The sequence below is a fragment of the Pristis pectinata genome, chromosome 3, assembly GCF_009764475.1.
Source record: "Pristis pectinata isolate sPriPec2 chromosome 3, sPriPec2.1.pri, whole genome shotgun sequence".
Lineage (NCBI taxonomy): Eukaryota > Metazoa > Chordata > Chondrichthyes > Rhinopristiformes > Pristidae > Pristis > Pristis pectinata.
The window spans coordinates 121,822,875-121,843,959 of record NC_067407.1 but is presented as its reverse complement, the minus strand read 5'-3'; the positions used below and the strand labels follow the sequence as shown (position 1 = coordinate 121,843,959).

At 38.3% G+C, this 21,085-nt stretch overlaps 1 protein-coding gene across 5 annotated transcripts in view; it reads right to left on the bottom strand.

Annotated features, from left to right (window-relative positions):
- The window catches only part of LOC127568791 (CAP-Gly domain-containing linker protein 4-like), a 206,060-nt gene that overhangs the window by 112,100 nt on the left and 72,875 nt on the right, over positions 1-21,085 (bottom strand). For all 5 annotated transcript variants that reach the window (XR_007956068.1, XR_007956069.1, XM_052012954.1 and 2 more), the window contains exons 8-9: positions 5,701-5,836; positions 4,119-4,259 (exon numbers count right to left, since the gene is read on the bottom strand). Coding sequence is in view for 3 of the 5 variants with exons in the window: in XM_052012954.1 (XP_051868914.1) it covers positions 4,119-4,259; positions 5,701-5,836 (277 nt within the window). In the remaining 2 variants the exon portion in view is untranslated. The remainder of the gene's footprint in view (positions 1-4,118; positions 4,260-5,700; positions 5,837-21,085) is intronic.

Sequence of the window (21,085 nt, the reverse complement as noted above, 5' to 3'; positions counted from 1 at the left end):
ATGGACCAGGACAGGCCATTGGTGATGTTCACTCCTAGAAACTTGAAGCTCTCAACCTTCTCAACCTCAGCACAGTTGATGTAGATAGGAGCATGTGCACCGCCTCCTTTCCTGAAGTCAATGACCAGCTCTTTTGTTTTGCTGACATTAAGGGAAAGGTTGTTGTCATGATACCATGTTACTAAGCTCTCCATCTCCATGTACTCTAACTCATTGTTATTTGAGATACGGCCCACTACAGTGGTATCATCTGCATACTTGTAGATGGAGTTAGAGCAGAATCTGGCCACGCAGTCATGAGTGTACAGGGAGTGAGGAAGCAGCCTTGTGGGACACCAGTGTTGAGAGTAATCATGGTGGAGGTGTTGCTGGTGTGGAAGGTTAGATCACATAGGATCCAGAGTGAGCTAGCCAATAGGACACAAAATAAGCTTGGTGGAAAGAATCAGAGGGTGGTAGTAGAGGGTTGTTTTTCAGTTTGGAGGCCTATGACCAACGGTGTGCCACAGGGATTGGTGCTGAGTCCCCTGTTGTTTGTCATATACAGCGGACACCATCTCCCTGGTCCTACACTCTGGAACATCTGGACAGTAAGGACACCCACATTAAACTATTGTTTATTGACTACAGTTCCACCTTCAATACTATAGTTCCAAGCAAACTCATCACCAAACTCCAAGACCTGGGACTCAACACCTCCCTTTGCAACTGTATCCTTGACTTCCTGACCAAAAGACCACAATCAGTAAAGATAGGCAGCAACACCAACACAGTGGGTCAAGGTTGCCTGGGAGGCTGGAGTTAATGCATGCCATGACCAGCCTCTCAAAGCACTTTTGGGGTTATCCACAAACTGACTAACCATGTTAACAACATTGTCATTCAAATTGTTAATATAGATGACAAACAACAGGGGACTCAGCACCAATCCCTGTGGCACACCGTTGGTCATAGGCTTCCAAACTGAAAAACAACCCTCCACTACCACCCTCTGACTCTTTCCACCAAGCTAATTTTGTGTCCTATTGGCTAGCTCACTCTGGATCCCATGTGATCTAATCTTCCAGACCAGCCTACCATGCAGGACCTTATCAAATTCCTTGCCAAAGTCCACGTAGACACCTACCGCCCTGCCCTCATCAATCCTCTTGGTCACCTCTTCAAGAAGCTCTATCAAATTTGTGAGAGACAATTTCCCATGCACAAAGCCATACTGACCATCCCTAATTAATTCTTAGCTTTCCAAATGCAAGTAGATCCTGTCTCTCAGAATCCCATCTAGTAACTTTCCCACCGCTCATGTTAGCTCACCGGTCTGTAGTTCCCTGGCTTGTCCATGCAGCCCTTCTTAAATACAGGCACAACATAAGCCACCCTCCAGTATTACAGAATTTTCAATTCTAGTTTGATGTTTAGCCCAAACAATTTTAAACTAAAATTTACAGCAATAAACAATTGTATTATAAAATGAGTTGGAGATTTAAAATGTATAGGTGTCATTAAATGGGAGAATATTGCACATTTTTCAAATCCTTCCCGATTTACTTAGTAATGTTCAGAAACAAAAATTTACATAAGATAATTAAACAGCTGGAGGAACTGAGACATTAAAGCATATACAAGTACTCAAATAGCTTAAGTGGACAGAAATTTGCCTTTGATAAGTCAGATGAGACTATCAAGCTAACTTTTTACTTATGCTAGTATTTGCTTTCATAATGCATGTGAAATACATGCAACATTTGAAGGTCAGATAGTTATCCAAGAATTGTTCATCCTCATAGCAGTTCATTTAATTGTCCCAGCAGTATTACAATCACAAATTACTTATGGCAGCCATCATGTTTTCTCCCCTCTGATGTTTTTACTGCTTTCTTACAACAAACATGTCATTGTCAATTTATTCACCAATCAAAAATAACATGTATGAGTGGCAATAACAGAAATTTACTTCTTTACTATTATCATTTTCTCAGAGGAACATCAACAATCAAACAGCTTACCATAAAAATTATCTTAAAAAACACTTTTGGTATTGCTGCTTTACTTTTGTACTTAGTTTGAATAAATTTTCCAAGTAGGGAGAATTGCCAACAATTTCTTCAATTAATTTATAACTAAATGATGTTGTATAAGTCCATCAGATTCAAAAGAAGATGTAACAGACCCTGAAGTTGAATGTCTTCTTCTTAGATAATTCCTCAGGATCAAGGACGACTTACTTCCAGTCTGGTTTTCTGTGTTCTGAGTTGGCTAATGAAGCCAATGAGGGAACAACCAACACTTCCAGAGGGGGTAGTTGGGGGCCGATTGGGAGGGTGGATGAATGGGTCATTCCACTGCCTATGCACACAGTCTCAGTGTGCTCCCAATGCTTGCCACTGAGGTTCTCAATTCCATCCCAAATACTCCTTCTCCACTTAGAGCAATGATGGGCCAGAGAACCTCTGGAGTCAGTGGAGATTGTTGCATTTCTTCAAGGCGGCTTTGAGCACATCCTTGAATCATTTCCTCTGTGTGGCCAGTAATCTTTTCCCAGTAGCATGTAACCTTTTAAATATAAACAGGATTTTCCCCCCAAACAACATACATTTGATAAATGGCAAAACAGTAGCAAAATATACAGTTCCCGTATGTTTCTCCATCACAGCATTTCATACATATATTTCTAAATAAATAGATAGAATTAGATCTGCAGCAGGTGATGGAAAAATGTACGATTTCAATAAATTTAGCACATGTTAAATAATTCTGAGTTCAAATCTGAGCCTGCAAATTTAGAGGCAGTGTGATTGAAACACAGTTACAATGCGCTTGCTGTCTGGCAATTTTGTGAACAGGAATAGTAAAATATAAAGCTAATTAATCTGATATTCAGGTGCTTTGTTCATTTGTAGAATGTGGACATCAGTGGAAACACTGGCGTTTATTGTCCGTCTCTAATTGCCCCCGAACTGAAGAGGCAGTTAAGAATGAACCACATTGGTGGGTCTGGAGACGTGTTTGGGCCACACAGGGTAAGGATGGCAGATTTCCTTCCCTGAAGGACATCAATGAAGCAGATGGTTATTAATGACAATCTCGTAGTTTCAGGTTTTTCTTTAAATTCCAGATTTTTCGTTTAACACTTAAATTCAAATTTCCTAGCTGCCACTGTATGATTCAAACTCGTATCTGGATTAATGCTCAATAACTTTACTACTATGCTACTATACCCAAAAGCTCTAATTTCAAGCTCTAAACTATATCAATGCCTCCAGAATGTCAGCAGGAAATACACCTGCCATATTAAGAGCCAGATATTGCACCTCTGGCAAATAAACATTGATTTTATACATCTCATTTTGTGCGCAATTAAATCTGCGCTTTATTCCCTCCAAGCCTCCGTCATCTTCTCTGTTGCTTTCCATATAAGCTACTTCAACATCTGATTTTAAACATTCCACCATTAACAACTGTACTTGCAACTTCCTAGACCCTAAGCTCTCAAATTCCTTCCTCAAACCATCCACATCCCCTAACATTTCTTTATGTACCTCAGTGTCAAATTTTAGCACATTTTACTCATCTGAGGGCATCATAAAACTATTGAAAATCAAAAAACTGCAGATGCTCAAAATCTGAAAATTAAAACAGAAAATGCAGGAAGTACTCAGTGGGTCAAACTGTGTCTGGGAAAGAGAAACAGTTAACATTTCAGGTCTGAGACCTTCATCAGAAATGGATTTCTCTTTCCAGACGCTGCCAGACCTGCAGACTGTTTACAGCATTTTCTGTATTTATAATAAATACCACTAGTTAATGTGGTTATACTCAATATTTGCAAGCCTTCTTCTCTCTTATCACCAGCAAGCAGTTCTCACTCTTTTGATAGCAGTCAGATATTCAAAAACATGTTAGAACTAAAGCAATATTATTCTGCGTGCCATTCGTAATAATATAGAAAAGGCAAGACATAAAATTGTTGATTCAATCTTGTCTCATCATCAGATTACAGCAACCTAACAAATTAAAATATAACAAAAGAAAATTATAATCTTCATCAAAACTGAAGACAAATGAGAAATTCTCGGAATGATTAATGTAATTTTTTGTTGCCAAAGCAAATTTCTGCCTACCTGTGTTCACCTTTGATGTAACACGTGACAAGTCAATTTTTTGAGATCGGATAGGAGTTGATGTTTTAAGTGATGAAGTCCTAGTTATTCTCTTTTTTTCTGTGGGTACTTTGCTAACCTTGGAGAGTGGTGCAAAAATTCCTTGAAAGAAACAATAAACTGTTAAAAAACCTTCTGAGCAAAACACTTCTGGGTTAACACTACTACAAAGAACTAATGATACAAATCCCATCTTCCCATATTTCATTTTCTAAGGGATTACTTTCTTCTCAAAGGCTGTACAAGGGAAAACATAAGAAACTAAGAAATTGGAGCAGCAGTAAGCTATTCAGCACCTTGCATCTGCTCCTCCATTCAACAAGATCAAGGCTAATTCTTCTATCTCAACACTATATTCCTGCATGATCCTCATATCCCTCAATTCCTCCAATATCCAAAAATCTATTAACTTTAGTTCTGAATGAAATCAATGACTAGGTCTCCAGAGCCCTCCAAGGTAGAGAATTCCAAAGACTGACCACTCTTCGAGTGAAGGAATTTCTCCTCATTTCAGTCATAAATGCATACTCCTCATTTTGAGACTATGACTCCGAGTTCTAGATCCTCTGCCCATGGAAACCTTCTCCTTGTATCTGTGCTGTTGAACCCCCTAAGAATGTTTACATTCCAATGAGGTTACTTCTCATTCTTCTAATATGAAGTCTTTCTTCATATGACTGACCTGCCAACCCAGGAACCAGTCTGGTGAATCTTTGCTGCACTCCTTTGATAAAGAGTATCCCCTGAAACAGTACAATACTCTGGGTGTGGTATCACAAAAGCCCCATATAATTTTAGTATGGCATCATTACTCTTGTATTCAAATCCTCTACCAATAAAGACCAACATACCATTTGCCTTCCTAACTCTCTGCTGTATCTATTTGTCAAGGATGTACAAGGATACGTATTAAGGACCCTTTGAAGGTCCACACTTCCCATTCTCTTGTCCCTTAAAAAATACTCAGCATTTCTGTGCATTTTTTTTCTACCCAAATGGATAACCTCACATTTTTCCACATTGCTCTCCACTGGCCATGTTTTTGTTCAGTCAATCAGTTTATCTATATTCTCCAGAAGCCTTTTTGCAGCCTTCTTTATTCAAGCAGCCAAGTACAGAAACTGCAGCAGGGTTAAATATTAGCAGCTAAATCAGAGCACTCCCAGCGTATTCTTCATCCAAAGTTCTCAAATTACAGAGAGGTGCCAAGAATTTTTCTGTATAGTAGAACTGAATTTTTTCAACAGATGAGAAGTTGTCAAATTACCAAAACAATCTGGCTATAATAACCAAATGTTTACCATCTTCATTTCTAAATGCTTAATGGCTTGACCTTGAATTACAGACTTAAAAGTGTTCACACAGCTGATGTTAGGTTAACTGACCAATCACATAGCTCATCCTTCTCTATGAAGCTCATACCTGCATTACAATTTCCGATCTCCCATTAATACAGTCAGGAAGATAAAAATGATTATTGAATATATGTGAAAGCTCAGCAGAAAACAACCATTCGAAGAACATAAACAAGGGATGGCAGTACCATATTTCACGGGGCAGCTGAAGTACTGAATGCCACAGATACTTCCATCATTCTTCCCTTCAGGTTCATCCAGCTCAATCCCTGCCCACTGGCCACTGGCAAATTCAGTGGTACCACAAAATCGTAGTGTTCCAACCTAAGAGAAAAAGTATGAAGAGTGAAATGCAAGACACTCTAACCAGTGGCCACTAACTTGTTTCAAAATTGCACTCTAGATATTGTGTATTGCAAAATGGCAGTTGCATTTTATTACCCATTTTCAAGTCCTTGTGCTAACACGAAAGGCGCAAGGGACCAATAATGCTGGAAAACTTAACAAGGCTACAGATGTGAAAGGCTATGGATGTGAAGGCCTGCAAATTTAAGCAACTGGGCCTCACTTAAATTATCCATTGCACACTCTTGTCCATCAACCAACCAAATCGACAGCCTGGCTGGCCCCAGTGAGCAGAAGCGTAGGAACCTGCAACACAAAACCACAGCTGGGGATTCATGGGTATGGTCTCAAACAAAAAGATTCTGGTTGCAATCATGACATCTAAATGAAGATGAAAAGCCCTCAACATGAAACATTAACTCTGTTTCCCTTTTCAAAATGCTGCCTGTCCAACTGAATGTTTCCAGCATCTTATGTTTTTATTTTACAAGGTAGAGGTGACAACACTAGTCATCCACTATTCCCCTTCAATATCTCTGCACTCTTGCACCCCAGCTCATGCTTCAGTTTGAAACTGCAAGTGATAACACAATTGAACGTGATTTGTATACACAAGAGGGGGACCCAGCTGCCTTCCTGCAAGCGCCTTACTTGCCTTCTCAAATTAGACAGTATGTGAAGGACAAAAAAAATCAGAGATATTAACTTCCCTCCTTATCCAGTTTCTGCCAGGTGGATGCAGCTGAACCCAGCACTATTACATACAACAGGTATATCAATGGAGTTTGCTTCCTAGGCAATAATGGAAACAAATGTTATTAATTCTTTCAACTTAAAATTATGTCTCTGTGTCTGGAAACTATTACTTTGGAATATAATTTATGGTTAATTTGAAGGATATCACACAAAAAAGGGATAACATTCTTGGGATAAACAGGTGTCATTGGGTCTATAGTTCACAAAACTTTCTTCTACTTAAGATTTCCTCATCTTGAGTGGGCATTTCTTGATAAAGATTAATTACCATGATTAGTCAACAACTCCACTACCATTGAAGATTGCTGAAAATGAAGGCAAACTAGATAAACCTTGGACATATTAGAGTCTACTGTTCACTCTGTTCTTACAAAAGTCATGTTCAGTTAGTCAAGATGATCTGCTAAAAATCAAAAAAGTTATAGAACAAAGTGTTGTTATACATTCAGCATCTACAGGAAAAGATACATGGTTAATGTAATGAAATACTCAGCAGATCGTAGTCAAGTTCAAATGAAGAGTCATTCATTTGAACTTGACTATGATTTGCAGAATATTTTGAGTGTTTTCTATTTTATTTATCTATTCAGTATTTGCAGTATTTTCTTGTGGATGCTTTGAGTATTGCTGCTACACTATACGTACATGTTTTTTTCTGTAAAATAACGTATCAGTATGTAAAACTACATTGCACTAAAAGACTGGAGTAACGTGCATCATATATTGTATACGTGACACTATGTCCAGCTTACATCAAAATGGTGCCTCCTACCTTGGGCTGTTCAATCTGAAATTACCCAGTTTGCTAATAACTTCTTGGAACAATCAGAAATAGACTATAAATGTCAGCTTTGTCAGCAACATCCAAATCTTACACTCAAATAATCAAAAATGGGCCATGCAAAATGTATCTTATTTCCAAGATGTATCAATACTGTTAACTCAAATCTTCAAATATTTTTTTCCAAAGTCAAAGTAGACTTTATTGTTATATGCACAAGTGCAATGAAAAAACTTACTTGCAGCAATTTGAAGAGCAAGGGGATATTTTTCAAACAATTTACTGAGATAGGCTTAATAAATTCGTGGTAAATTGGAGATAGCTGAGATAGGCTGGGTGTCCTGTCTAACAAAAATAGAGGCTAGAGGTCTGTGCATGAAAAGGAGTGGGAAATTTGTTGCTGTTTTATGTTGTGAAAACTTCAGTAATGTATTATGATGAGGCAAACAAGCATGAAATGGGCACAACAATAGGATGGCTTGAAAAATGCACAGCAAGAGAGCCGGGTCTGTTCATTCAGGATTCTTCAACAGCCAGTGTAGCCTCAGAATATAAGCTTTCTCAAAGAACACACATTACTGTGACGTCAGAAGCTGAAGTATTGTGATTATCTCCCCTATTGTTGTTCCATGCCCTAGGATTTATCTTAAGGTCACTGCTGTCAAGGAAAGCCATCTGACGTTCAGATGCTAAAATAGTTGCACTTTCAGTGCTGATGCAGCAGGCAGATTGCCAAACTTATTGAAGTGAGGCCTAAGACACAATTTCAGTGAGGTTAGCCTTGGCCTATAGGTTGAGCATTAAGCTGCCAGATAATGGCTCTGGGACCAAAACTGACCCAGATGAATTTCTGACCCAGACATACAGAGACTCTTTTCTCATTGTAATTTGATTTAAGAATAAAAGAAGGCAAATTTTGAATATAATCAGAGCTTTTTTGACAATGATAAGATAAAAACAGAAGGGAAAAAAGAAAAATGAGAAGGGAGACAAGGAAGGCTCTGATCAGTTGATAGGTACAGTTTCGAGAGTTGAACATAAATTTGGAGGAAGCAGATGAATCATTAAGAATGAGCTTTGGGAGAGGATGAACAGAGCAGGACAGAGGAACATACACTGTTTGAACAGATATTTAAAAAGAAAGAAAGACAGTGATAGCTGTAGTTGGTAAAAAGATTATTGAGAAATTGAAGAGGATGGGAAGGAACACAACTTATGAGTAGTAGTATGAAGAAAGATCCAATGACCACATTTTCTTGCAACCCTTAACCCAAAAGCAGCCATTAGGTAGCTCATCTGAACTCATCTTAAAAGATGTGAACAGTTCACCTCCTTGCTATATTGTAGCAGAACTGATAACAAGAAAAACATATCAAATTATGTTAACATTTCAGGCGCAAAGATTGTCGAGAGATTTTGATTAGTGCGAACCTTTGAATGAAAACATGACTATGAATCTTTTAGTGGCTTGACAGGTTTACAGAATTAGTCACTAAAGCACATAGGCCTGAAAATACTGGATTTATTCTTATTTATGCAGTTTTTCCTCACTAAAATTGGCCTTTCCTGGGCTAAAACAAGGACTTAGATGGTGGGGTAGAAATGATAGGGTGTGATTATTCACATTCCCCACTTTTGATCCCTCTGTAGATATAGTTGGAATGCAAGTGTGGAGAATTAGTGAAAATGGCACTAGACTCTTGTCAAATGGTGTTGTCAAAGTTCCTGTGGGTATTGGGCACCTAGTTACTGGAGACTGACAGGCACTATTGACATTTTTGTCCAAGAAAGAGTGACAGTTATGCTAATGAAAGAATGGCGAGTACATGGAAATGGAAGAAACATAATGTAAAGTTTTAAGTATGTGATGAGTCTACATTATTTTCAATTCAGTAATCTCACTAAAAGGACAATAGGACAGAAAACGTGCAGTAAAGAACCATCTCTCTTTACAGTAGCTCTAAGTTGGAGATTAAGTATATTATTCAGTTTAGTTCTTCTGTGTAGCTGTTCTAAAGACCATCTGAAATTAAAAATGCTCAAAATTAACACTGTACTGATTTCTTTGGTACTTCCATCCTTTTTACAGTAATTGAGCTAGATCTGAGGATATTGCTATAGGCTTTACTCCAAAGGGAACAGAAACTCGATTTCCTAAATTAATCATTGGCTTGTAGCTTGATCCTACAGATAAAATATTCTGTGCCCTATCCAAATGGCACCTGCCATTTTGACATTGCTTTAGTGAATTACATTTCAAACAGAAAATGAACAAGATCAAAAGCAGTACAGTCAACTTGCCCCATGTTTAATGTCATCAGAATTTCAACAACATGGTTATATAATTAACTGATCTTAAAAAAGATAAAAGACTGAATATTCAATAAATTCACAATTTCACATAGGTTATAACAACTACTGAACTAATTTAACTGATTTGTTGCTGTATTAGCATTTTGTTCTTTTAAGTTTTTATAAATATTTTATCATGCGCAGAAAGTCTGTGCAATAAACATCAGTTTAATAGTGTACAAAAGCTTTATCCCTTGTGTGTTATGTAATCGCTAGTTGAGCAGCTAAGCGACTTTACATCTCTTACTTCATCGCTATCCTAAATGGCTCACAAGAGCAAAGAAAAATACCAGCAGAATGCAAGCACAGTTTGTATTAGCTAGTCTCATCACTATTGAACCTGTTAAACAAAACCAAGTTTCACAATTACACATATTTCACTCATATACTGAGACTGCATTTAAATGGGAAGCAGCATAGGTGCTTGGCACACCATCGCAGATAGTACTTCTGGATGTCAGAAACAAGGTAAAGTCCTGGAAGCTTTTAATTGTCAAGCCTTATTAAAATAAAATTTATGGGCTGGTCAGTGACCATACTGGCAGCAGGCTGCAATCCCATCAACACTATGCAATTAACACTAGAAATCCCAGGCTGCTATTTAAAGCACGAATGCACCCATTAAATGGAAGTTGCATTCATTCAATTCCAATTTAAATATTGCTTCCAGTTTCATTTTTTAATGTGCTGCAGAATGAGTGGTGAGGCCATCTTCAGATTTTCAGATAACCCTCTGGAGTTGTCCCGAGCAACAGTCAGGGATAAAAATGAAGATTTTATCCAGAAGTAACAAAGGAATGCTCAACGGGCTATCCAAAGAACCTATTTGGAAATATCAGACCTTAGCAGCAGAAACATAATCAGTGGGGCTCAGGATCTAGTGCCACAAGAAATTCAATTACGTTGGTAGATCTGGAAAGTGTACATCTCCCTATTCCAATCTCTTACAATGCACCTGCTCAGACCCGTTTTTCACTCCTGCAACCTTGAGTCTAATTATAACCCCCAACTCTATCTTTCCAACAAATAAGTAGGGCATATTGCCATACACTTATGCTTAGTCCTAAAACACTCATCTGCTGCTTTCTCCCTTCATTGCTTCCATTACTGTCATGCTCTTCTTACCTGCTCTCAATTGCTGAATATCTATCTTCTCTCATTTATTCTTCTTCATTCTCACTGAAAGCATCCACACTCCTTTCTTGGAGACTTGCTTCTCAAATGATTCACTTCACAGGACTAACTCCACTTACCCACTTAGTAGCCATACATGCTTTTCGCTGTCAGCAGGAAAAGGAAATACACAATACCGGGGAGAGAATTAAAACTGGTAGCCCTAAATTGGGTAGTGCAAGAGACTCTGAGGGAACTGAACATCTAAAATGATGAGCAGAGTCTCTAGTTATCAACTGTACCCTCATCAGGTCCATCAATAATTGCAGCCTCAGCCAACCTGAAGATCTCAGTCAGTATGGTGATGACCTTCCGTGCAAATGCCCTGCCTCTCACTGTTATCCTAACATTTGTCCAATACTACTAGGTCCTTCTCAGCAGCAAGGACACCACTGAAGGACCTCAGGAGGGAAGATTCCTCTTGACGTCCAACAATTACATGCTGCATTAGTGCACTCACACAGATCAGCATACCAGTGGGCTAAGCAATTAATAAGAGGAACTTGCACCTAAAGAAACTAACAGTAACAGGAGGCAATTACTGGTGGCAGATACAACCTAGAAGAAAATGTGCTAAAAGCTCAATGGATTCTGTTGGCTCTCTCACCACATTGGAAGCTTTGATTAAAGCTCATTTGGCTGCCATTCAGATCCTTAGCTAAAACATCTGCTTCACCTTGTGAAGACAAGTGCAGTAGACTCTCAGACAAACTCATTAGGAACTTCAAAGGTATCAATCATCTGCTAAAATGTATACTCTTATGCATCAGCTAGAATGATTAGCCATTGCCTCATTGAGGAATGGTGGAATTTTTTGAATATCCTTCATCAAGAACAACCATAGTGGCTGACAGAGACTGATAGCCTTGCAAGTTAATTCAGAGCTGCAGTATCCAGCCACGTGCTCACTCATCTAAATTTTCAGTCTGAAGGGGCTGCATAGATACAAAATGCCATTATTATTATTGAAACTCTGGAAATAACATAATTAAGGAGGTCCATAAAATTAAGGGCACAAAGAACAATGCCTCCCAAGCCTGTTGGTAACCTTAGTGATATTCTCTGTGCTAGCCACACTGCCTAATATACCCAATCTGTAGTGCAGTGGCATAACAATAATCTGAACCATGGGAAAGGGGTTAGTACTGGTCCAAAGAGGCAGTTTGGAAATGGAGGAAGCGGGAATATTTGATGAAAACGAGATGAATGATCACAGCAGTTCTTCTTGGACACCATGTGAAATTTCTTGCAATTCCTTAAAACTTTGGCATCTGCTTTGCTCCTGCCCATTTCACCATTCTCCCTATTCTATCCTGAAGACTAAAACTTTTGCTATTATCACCAAGTTTCATATTTCTTAATTCTATACCAAAGTCCAAGTCATTTATAAAAAATTAAAGGAAGTGTAGATGCAATTCTCTTGGAGAACATCACTGCTAATCTCTTTTTAATTTGAAAAACAAGCATTACCACCAGATGATTTCTGTCAATTAATTCTTACCACCACATTTCCTTAATTCTATGGACTTGCAAAGATTGGCAATCTATTAAATGCCTTTCAAAAACACATTTAGGCAGTTTCTGCAGCACCTTTATCAACCTCCTTTTATCTCAATACAAACCCAACAGTTAGTCTTCAACAAATCCACGTTTGTTGTCCTAGATTAACCTATGTATTTCCAAATGGGGTGTTACCATTCCACTGCTGGTTCACAGATAGCCAGAAAGGTCGCTCTGTTTGCATGGTGACATTTTGGCATGTGCAATGGGGGATCAAAGGAAATGATTGAGGAGCATGTGATCAGAGCCAGGCAAACAAATGCAATTTGCAGAAAATTTTGGATTAATGTTTGTATGAACTGAAAGAGAGAATTCAGACAAAACTGTTTGATATATTGGACTTGACGTTTGAGGGAGTTGCTGTCAGAATGGAGAAGGCAGTTTTCTTCAGAGTACGATTCCAAAGTGCACACAGACAACAAGTACATAGAAATAGTAATGATGGTGTGGTCATCCTCAGCATACATAAGCAACCAAGATGCTGCAAGTGGGTTCAGCAAGAAACCAGCAAGTCATATCAGTGCAAAAAGCAGGATGTTACTAGGCCTCAGAATGCCTGCTCAAGATGGCGCAGCACTCTAATTGCCAAGAGTAAGGCTTACTGGGAGTCACTGAAGAAAGTATTGTAGGTAAAGATGGTAGTCCCCATCAGCCTTGGATGCAAGCGGTGAAAGATATTCTGGGATATCGTACACATCGTAGGATTAGATAACAAGGAGACAGAAGCACCTATGCTGAACAGTATCTATTGTACACAAAGAAGGAAGATAAGTATAATGCTCTTAAAGCCACCTTATTGACTGAGGAAGCAACTATAAGTACATGCATTAAAATTGTGGCATCCATTCATTATAGGCAATGGATACGTATCTGAAGTTATCCCTCTGCCTATGGAAGCAGATGAGGCCTATTATTATGGGGCATGGACATTAAACAGTGATCACAGGCAAAGATCAGTTTGAGTTACCCATATTGAGGGACTATGCTTTTGAAAGTTTGATAGCATTGGGCAACAAGGAGATCTAAATATCACTCATTTCTCATGGTATGCTGACTTGAAGGGCACAGAGAAATCTTCAGTTCAGGGGACAGGCTGCAGCTCCAATGAAATAATTATTGAAAACAATATATAGTTTGATGGCTTGCATACAGCTACCGGGATAGTGAGAGTAAGTACAAATTGGAAAAAGTACAGCAAAACCAGGCAGCTCTTTCTATGAGGGCAAGTGTGGTGCAACTGCAGATGGAATTTGACAACAGTCTGTTGAGGAAGATGAAGTTTGGGCTGAAAGCAGTGAAAGGTAAATCCTTCATGGAAAGTAGCAAGCTGGCAGTTTGTGTGAAGCATGCAGATGTCAAATGCAAAATAAATCCAGAAAAGGACATAGTGGTATACAGCCAAGAGCTGTGGTGAATCCACAAGGCAGTGAATGGAAACATGATATCTCCAGAACTAGGTGATATCAACAAAGACATCTACTTTCAAATACAAAGAGAATACAGGATCTGTGAAGGACAGTCCATTATGAGTAGCCCAAATCATTTGGACGGTGATTTAGCATTTCCAGAACAATGAGACTATCCGCAAACCTCAATGAACAGTGAAATCATACCAGTTTTGGGAAAAGCTCCATGTCTACAAGGCTTTTGCTGTTTACAGGATTATTGGATGGTCTACTTCATACTCAGATTGAGCTAAATGTTTTAAGAGAAGATTGCATGACAATATACAGTCGTTTCAAAAGCTCCAAAGGGATGTCACAAGAACCATGGATTTACTAATTTCAGCTTGATGCAACATAGCCAAAGTGTGGCAAGGCCAGCTGAAAAGAATCATGGAAGAGCTGAAAGCATTGGAAATGATCCAGGAAGCAAAGCTCAGCAGAGGTTACTCTGTGACTTTAAAAGAGGCAGAGGAACAGTGGCACAACTAATAGAGCTACTTCCTCACAGTTCCAGTGACCTGGGTTCAGTGCTGTCTGTGTGGAATCTACGCATTCTCTGTGACCATGTGGATTTCCTTCAGGTGCACCAGTTTCCTCCACATCACAAATATGCACCAGTTGGTAGGTTAACTGGCTACTGTAAAATAGCCTGAGTGCATTGGTGAGTGGTAGAATCGGGGGTAGTTGGTGGGAATATAGGGAGAATGAAATGGCATTTGTGTAGATAGGTGCTTGATAAGTGACACATTGTTTCTGTGTTGTATAGCTCTATGAAAGTGAAAGTTCCTGTGTCAGAGTGAGGATCAGGATACAAGGTGGAATAATGCAGGCAAACAAAAATGGAAAGCCTGAAGAAGTAACCAAAGTAGACATTGTTGTGACTGAATATATACTGTCCAATAAAGTGCCAAGCACAATGCACTATTGCAACAAATACATTGTTTTATGTGAACAGTTAAGTGACACCAGGAAGATGGTGGCCATAAGCATTCAGTGTATCACAATGAAGATGAAAATTATGTTCAAGCAACAAATGAAGAACACAATGTGAAATAAGATGTGCATTAACCCTATCTAAAATTGATCAACTGGAATTACCAATGCCTGGAGTGGATCTTTCAGAGATGTCATGCTCTGAGTGAAGAATTCAGTGAAAAAAGAGACCAAGTGATAAAGTGAATTTAAAACTATATATTGATGTAACCAGTTGCTGGTGTTAATGGTGTATTCATTTTTTTAAACAATGGAAGCAGCATAGGATATACAAGTGCAAGTATATGAAATGGTATGATCTTTGAATTTTATGATACCATTCACAATTATTTGTTGAGATTACAGACCTGACCCTCCTGACCATCCAGAACCTCCTGTCAACTTCTGCCTGCAGGTACCTGGTCCAGATGCAGAGTGCCAATCTCACTGGGCCTAATCATCCCAGAACCCGATGACATGACCTGAACAGTGAGGAGGCTCTCTTCCAAAATGCCCTGAAAACTTTGAAAAACCTCAAAGCCATGACCCCAGTTATAATCAATGGTTAAAAACTATTAGAGACTTCGAAGTTTTTAAATGTCTCTGATATTCAAAAAATGGAAACTATTTAAATTAAAATTTTATCTAAAAGTGCATAAATATTTTTTAAAAAACTAAAGCAAAACAATTAAGTAGTAACATACCTCCCTCATCACCTTCTAATCCAAGACCTTACAATCCCCATGAAAGAGTACCAATAAAATATGTAACAGAATAAGTAGAATTTATTTGTTTTCTTTCTTCAGGCTGCAGGCAATTTTCTTACTCCCATAAAATGTTCTTGATTAGATTTCTAAAACTTCCATGCCCAGGGTATTAAAATTATATCTGCTTCCGACATTGCCATTCTTTGGAAGTATTGAAACAAATACCTTAATAAATTTCTAGGCATGCAAAAACCAGTTTTGACAGACTTTTTCAGTTGGACTGGCACAGGGGTGATGCAGCACATAAAAGTATACCAGCAATATACACAGATCGGGTTCATTTGACCGATGCTGAATTGTTTAATATTCAATGGCAAAAAGAATCACATTTTAGCAGGAGATGGGATCGGTCTTTGTTGTTTAATTAGTCTTCCGTGCATTTTCCAAGTTAACAGGCCAAATTTATGCTGCCAATCTCAGGTAAATGCATCCTGGATTAAGCAGACCTGCTTAAACTAAGTAACAGGTGTCAGTCCATCTATCACTGAACTCAAGCAGAGCCATCTACAAGCACTGAGGTGTGCTAGGGAATATCCCTCCTATCCTATGCTAGCTAGATCTTGGAGATTAGAAGGAAAATGTATGTACATTTTTTACTTGTTTTCTTTTAATGTTTCAATCATTCCTTAGTGTTTTAGATAGTTTTTTTTAATGTTATCTTCTTTAAATAACTTTAAAATTATTTTCAGCAGTCCCAAGCAATCAGAGACATGTAAAAATTTAAAATGCCTTTCTGTTTTGACAAAAGGCAAGGCTCTGGCCTCAGTGGGCTGTCAGGGCAATCTGGGGCATGATCTCAGCGGTACATCATCTGAGGCCTCACTCTGCCTCACCACACAACTCTTGTGGTGAAGTATCAGATGGCTGAACCCACCTTGATTAGGCCCACTACCTATTGTTAACTTTTCATAATGCAGAGATCAATACTTTAATTCAGTTATATCAAAGTCATTCAAAATGCAAAATCATCCTGTACTATCAGTCCACTACAAAGAAATCTGTGTCAGAACTCAAGGCCACTGGATCTGCTTGGCTTTTCAGACTTGTTGGCTCTTCAAAACCTACTTAAACATTCAGCCAATGTACTTTTTGATTTTGATTCCATTCTTACAACTTCCAAAAGTCCAGCATTTACTTGGAAAATTTCAACCTTATCCTACCTTGCTCTCATTGACAAAATGGGCATAGGTCAGAAGATTTTTAGATATAAAAGGAATCAATGACTATGGGATGAGTGCAGAAAAGTGATGCTGAAGTGAAAAATAAACTTTGAATCTTACTGAATGGCTCAGAAGGTTCGAAGGGCAAAATGGCCAGCTCCTGCTTCTATTTCTCATCCTCCTATGTAAGTTGCAAGGGTGAGCCCTCATTCTTTAACATCCTCCAAAAGTGAACAATTTGAGATACCACAACACAATGCTTATACTTTTCCACAATGTGTATGCCTAGTGAATGCTCTCCATTTGAGAGATAACCTCAAAGAGATCATCGATCAATATTTGTAGTTTAAAAAAACTGGTCAATCACAAGTCCTTTTTTGTTAATTTCAAACCCTGAAATACCTTCTGCAATATTTGAGCAAAAAAACTCCAGATGCTGGAAATCCAAAACAACAGCAGAAAGTGCTCAAAACAAACAGGTCAAATATCAGTTTTTCCTTGAGCTGCTGAGTGCTTCCAGCATTTTTCATAACGTGTGTTCCATGCTACACTTCTCACAGTGAATAAACTAGTGCAAAACCAGTTCAATACATTTACAATCACTGCTGTTCTGAATAGGAATAGAACTTTATTCATCTAGGTGTGGCATTAAAACTAGCAAAAATCCCTTTTTGCACAATCTTTTCCAGGAATTTCTTTGCTAGAATATGTCAGAAACCCATAAATGCATCATTACCATATTGTCTGCAACTTATGGGCTAAAAGCAAGATTATATTGGTTTCCTTCACTGGGTGTGACATTCACTGGTAAGGAGCTTGATGGGGAAATGCTACAGTTACGCTTTGATGCACATAATTTCCTGTGCTGATGCTAGTGATAACTGCAATAATGATACTCCAAGATGCATCAGCTAAAACTGATGAATTTTTTTTTTATGTGTAATGACCTAGTCTGATCAATGAAGAGTGAAAATGAATTCCCAAATAACATAACAACCATCGTTGTACAGCTACGTCTACACAAGGAGAAAAGAACTAGGTAAGGTCTTGATTACAAAGAAAGCCACAATGTTATTATAAAGACCACTTCTGAAAATAAAAGTTAGACTAAAATTGTAATTACTATTAAGATCTAGGAAATAGAGCATAATAAATGAACATGTTCATTTTGGCAAGATTTTTTTTTAAAAAGCATACTACCTGAATGATGAGAATCTACAGTGTTCTGAGATGCAGAGGATCTTGTATCCTAGTGCATGGTTCACAAAAGGCTGGTAAGCTGGTAGAGCAAGTAATTAAGAAAGCTAACAGAATTTTATTGTTTGTCCTGAGGGGAACGGAATACCAAAATAGAGAGGTTTTGCTTCAGTTACACAAGCTATTGGTAAGATCACATCAGGGGTACAATGTACAGTATTGGTCTCCTTTTTTAAATATGTAAATGCAAGAAGCAATATGAGAAGGTTTATTAGACTGATATTTGGAATGGACAGATTGCTTTATGATGAACGAGTGGGAAGGACTGTATCCATTTGATTTTAGAGGAATGTACAGTGACTTAATTGAAATAGACAAGATCTTGAGGATTTTTAACAGGGCAGTTCTGGAAAGAATGTTTCCTCTTTGGGGAGAACCTAGAACTAGTGGTCACCATAGAAATGAGGCATTTTTTTTCTTTTTGGAGGGTCCTTCGAAACCCTCTTCCCGGAAGAATGGAAGCAGAGTCTTTGAATATTGTTAAGGCAGAGTTAGATGTATGCTTAATAAGCAAAGAATGAAAGCTTACCAGAAAAGGCAGGGATGTACGGTTGAGGTAATAATCAAATTAACCATAATCTTATTGAATGTTGGAGCAGGATCAAAAGGCTCTACTACTCCTAATTCATATGTTGGAATGTCAATAAATGCTCTCTGCTAGTGCAGTTACTGTTGAGACCATGGAGGGGGTGGGAATCAGGTGGTAAGCATTGAATGATGAAATATTACCTCAAGAGAGTTACCAGGCAGCACGGTGCTACAGTTAGTAGAGCCGTTGACTCATGGTTCCAGCTAGGTTCAATCCAGGAGTTTGCAAATTCTGCCTGTGACCACTGGCTTTTCTCTAAGGTAGTCCAGTTTTCTTGCATATCCCAAACAGTCACTGTAAATTGCTCTTCGTGTATGGCTGAGTGGTAAAATCTGGGGAGAGTTGATGGAAATGTGGGGGGTATAAAGAGAATAGATAACAGGAAAAATGGGATTGCTCTGTGATCCAGCTTTGACATGGTGGACCAAAATGACCTCCTTCTACATCATGGTAGGAAACAGGCTTAATGACTGAAGACAAAATTAGTACTAACAAACATGCAAACTTAGAAAGAATTCCTTTAGGCTACATTACTCTTTGAAAATTTGTTCATAATCCTGCTGTATTCCTTAATGTTAAAAATTGTCCTGGTGGAGAAATAGTTTTAGAAAAATTACTGTGCTCTAAACAAACATGCTTTTTTTTATATAAACACAGAGCGCTATCAGCAAACTCATCTAAAAATTGATGAAAAAAATTGATGTAGTTCTGAATGCAAATTTCCTATCAGGAAACCTAGTATTTCTGTGCAATCAAAATAATTTATTCCTCCCATCATCCCTCACACCCCAAAATCTTTGATTTTGCACAAAGTTACATTCAATTTCTCAGCAATCGATTTTAGAGTCATACAGCATGGAAACAGGTCATTTGGCCTACCACGTCCACACTAACCAACCATATTAATCCCATCCTCCAACACTTGGCCTGTAACCTTCAATGTCTAGATGATTGAAGTGCTCATCTAGACACTTCTTAAATGCTGTCAGGGACTCTGCTTCCACCATTCTCTCCAGTAGTGCATTCCAAGTACCCTAAACTCTCTGGCTAAAAAACATCTCCCTCAAATCCCCAATTTTATACCTTCAATGGTTTCTGTGATTTGGTGAATAGAAGCACAGAGTCATACAGCACAGAAATAGGCCCTTCAGTCAATTGAGTCCACGTAAACCATCAAGCCCCATTTACAATAATCCTACACTAAGCCACTTTTATTCTCTGCACATGCCCTTGGATTCACCCAGATTCCACCACTCACTTGCACACCAGGGAAATTTACAATGCCCAATTAACCTACCAACTCATTATTGGTTTACAGAAGGAAATCTGAGCACCATGCAGTCAAAGTGGAAACATGCAAAGACCACACAGCCAGCACTGGAGGTCAGGATTGAACCTGCGTCACTTGAGCTGTAAGGCAGCAGCTCCATTCACTCCACCATTATGCTGCCCTTTTTCCTCAATATTGCAACTATAATTAATTCAACTTTCTAACTTGCAATACCCATTTTTATTTCAGTTCTCAGTGCTATCTTGCAGCATGATAATCCAGGGAAATCTGGATCAATGTAGATGGTTAAGCTATTTAAGTATTGAAATGTGTTGATGACACTTCTTACCATTATGTAGGAACATAATAAATACTGTAATATTTCACTTTTTATAATTTTATCATGTTGAAATATCTCCAAGTGCCTTCTTAATGAACTGTTTTTGAAGGATATTGACTTGCTCATCAAGCAAATTATGAGAACTGCCAAATTATACTGAAAGATTGGTGCTCACTTCGATAGCAAAAACTGAGAAGTGATCTGGTAGAAGTCTTTAAAATGATGATGGATTTTAAGAGGCAAACAAAAGAATATATTCCATTTGTGGTGACAGCCAAATCCGGGAGTCATGAATATAAAATGACAGTCACTTCTGGATTTACAAATGAGGAATTTAAGAACAATTCTTAAATCAGAATAGTGAGAGTTGGGGCATGACCACATTGAGAAGCTGAGGCTAGAAAGGGAGGTGTAAATGGAACATGAACACTGACACATTTGAACCAAATGAGTTTAGATTCTATTAATTCAATATAATGATGCTTTTGTGAAATCAGTGATCATCTCTTACACGATTACTGTTATATTTGCCTCAACATCAACAGGTGAGATAAATTCAGGCAGTGTCATTTTGTTTAACAGCAACAGTAATTTTAATCCATAAACAAAGTAATGTCGAAAAATTTCAAGGCTATTCACAGAGGTGTGTGAAAAATGTCAAGGTAATGGGCCATTACAAAAGAGAGACCTGGAACAAGGAACTATTGTGTGCAGTTCTGATCACCTACATACAGGAAAGATATCAATAAGCTTGAAAGAGTTCAGAGAAGATTTACAAGGATGTTGCCAGGACTTGAGGACCTGAG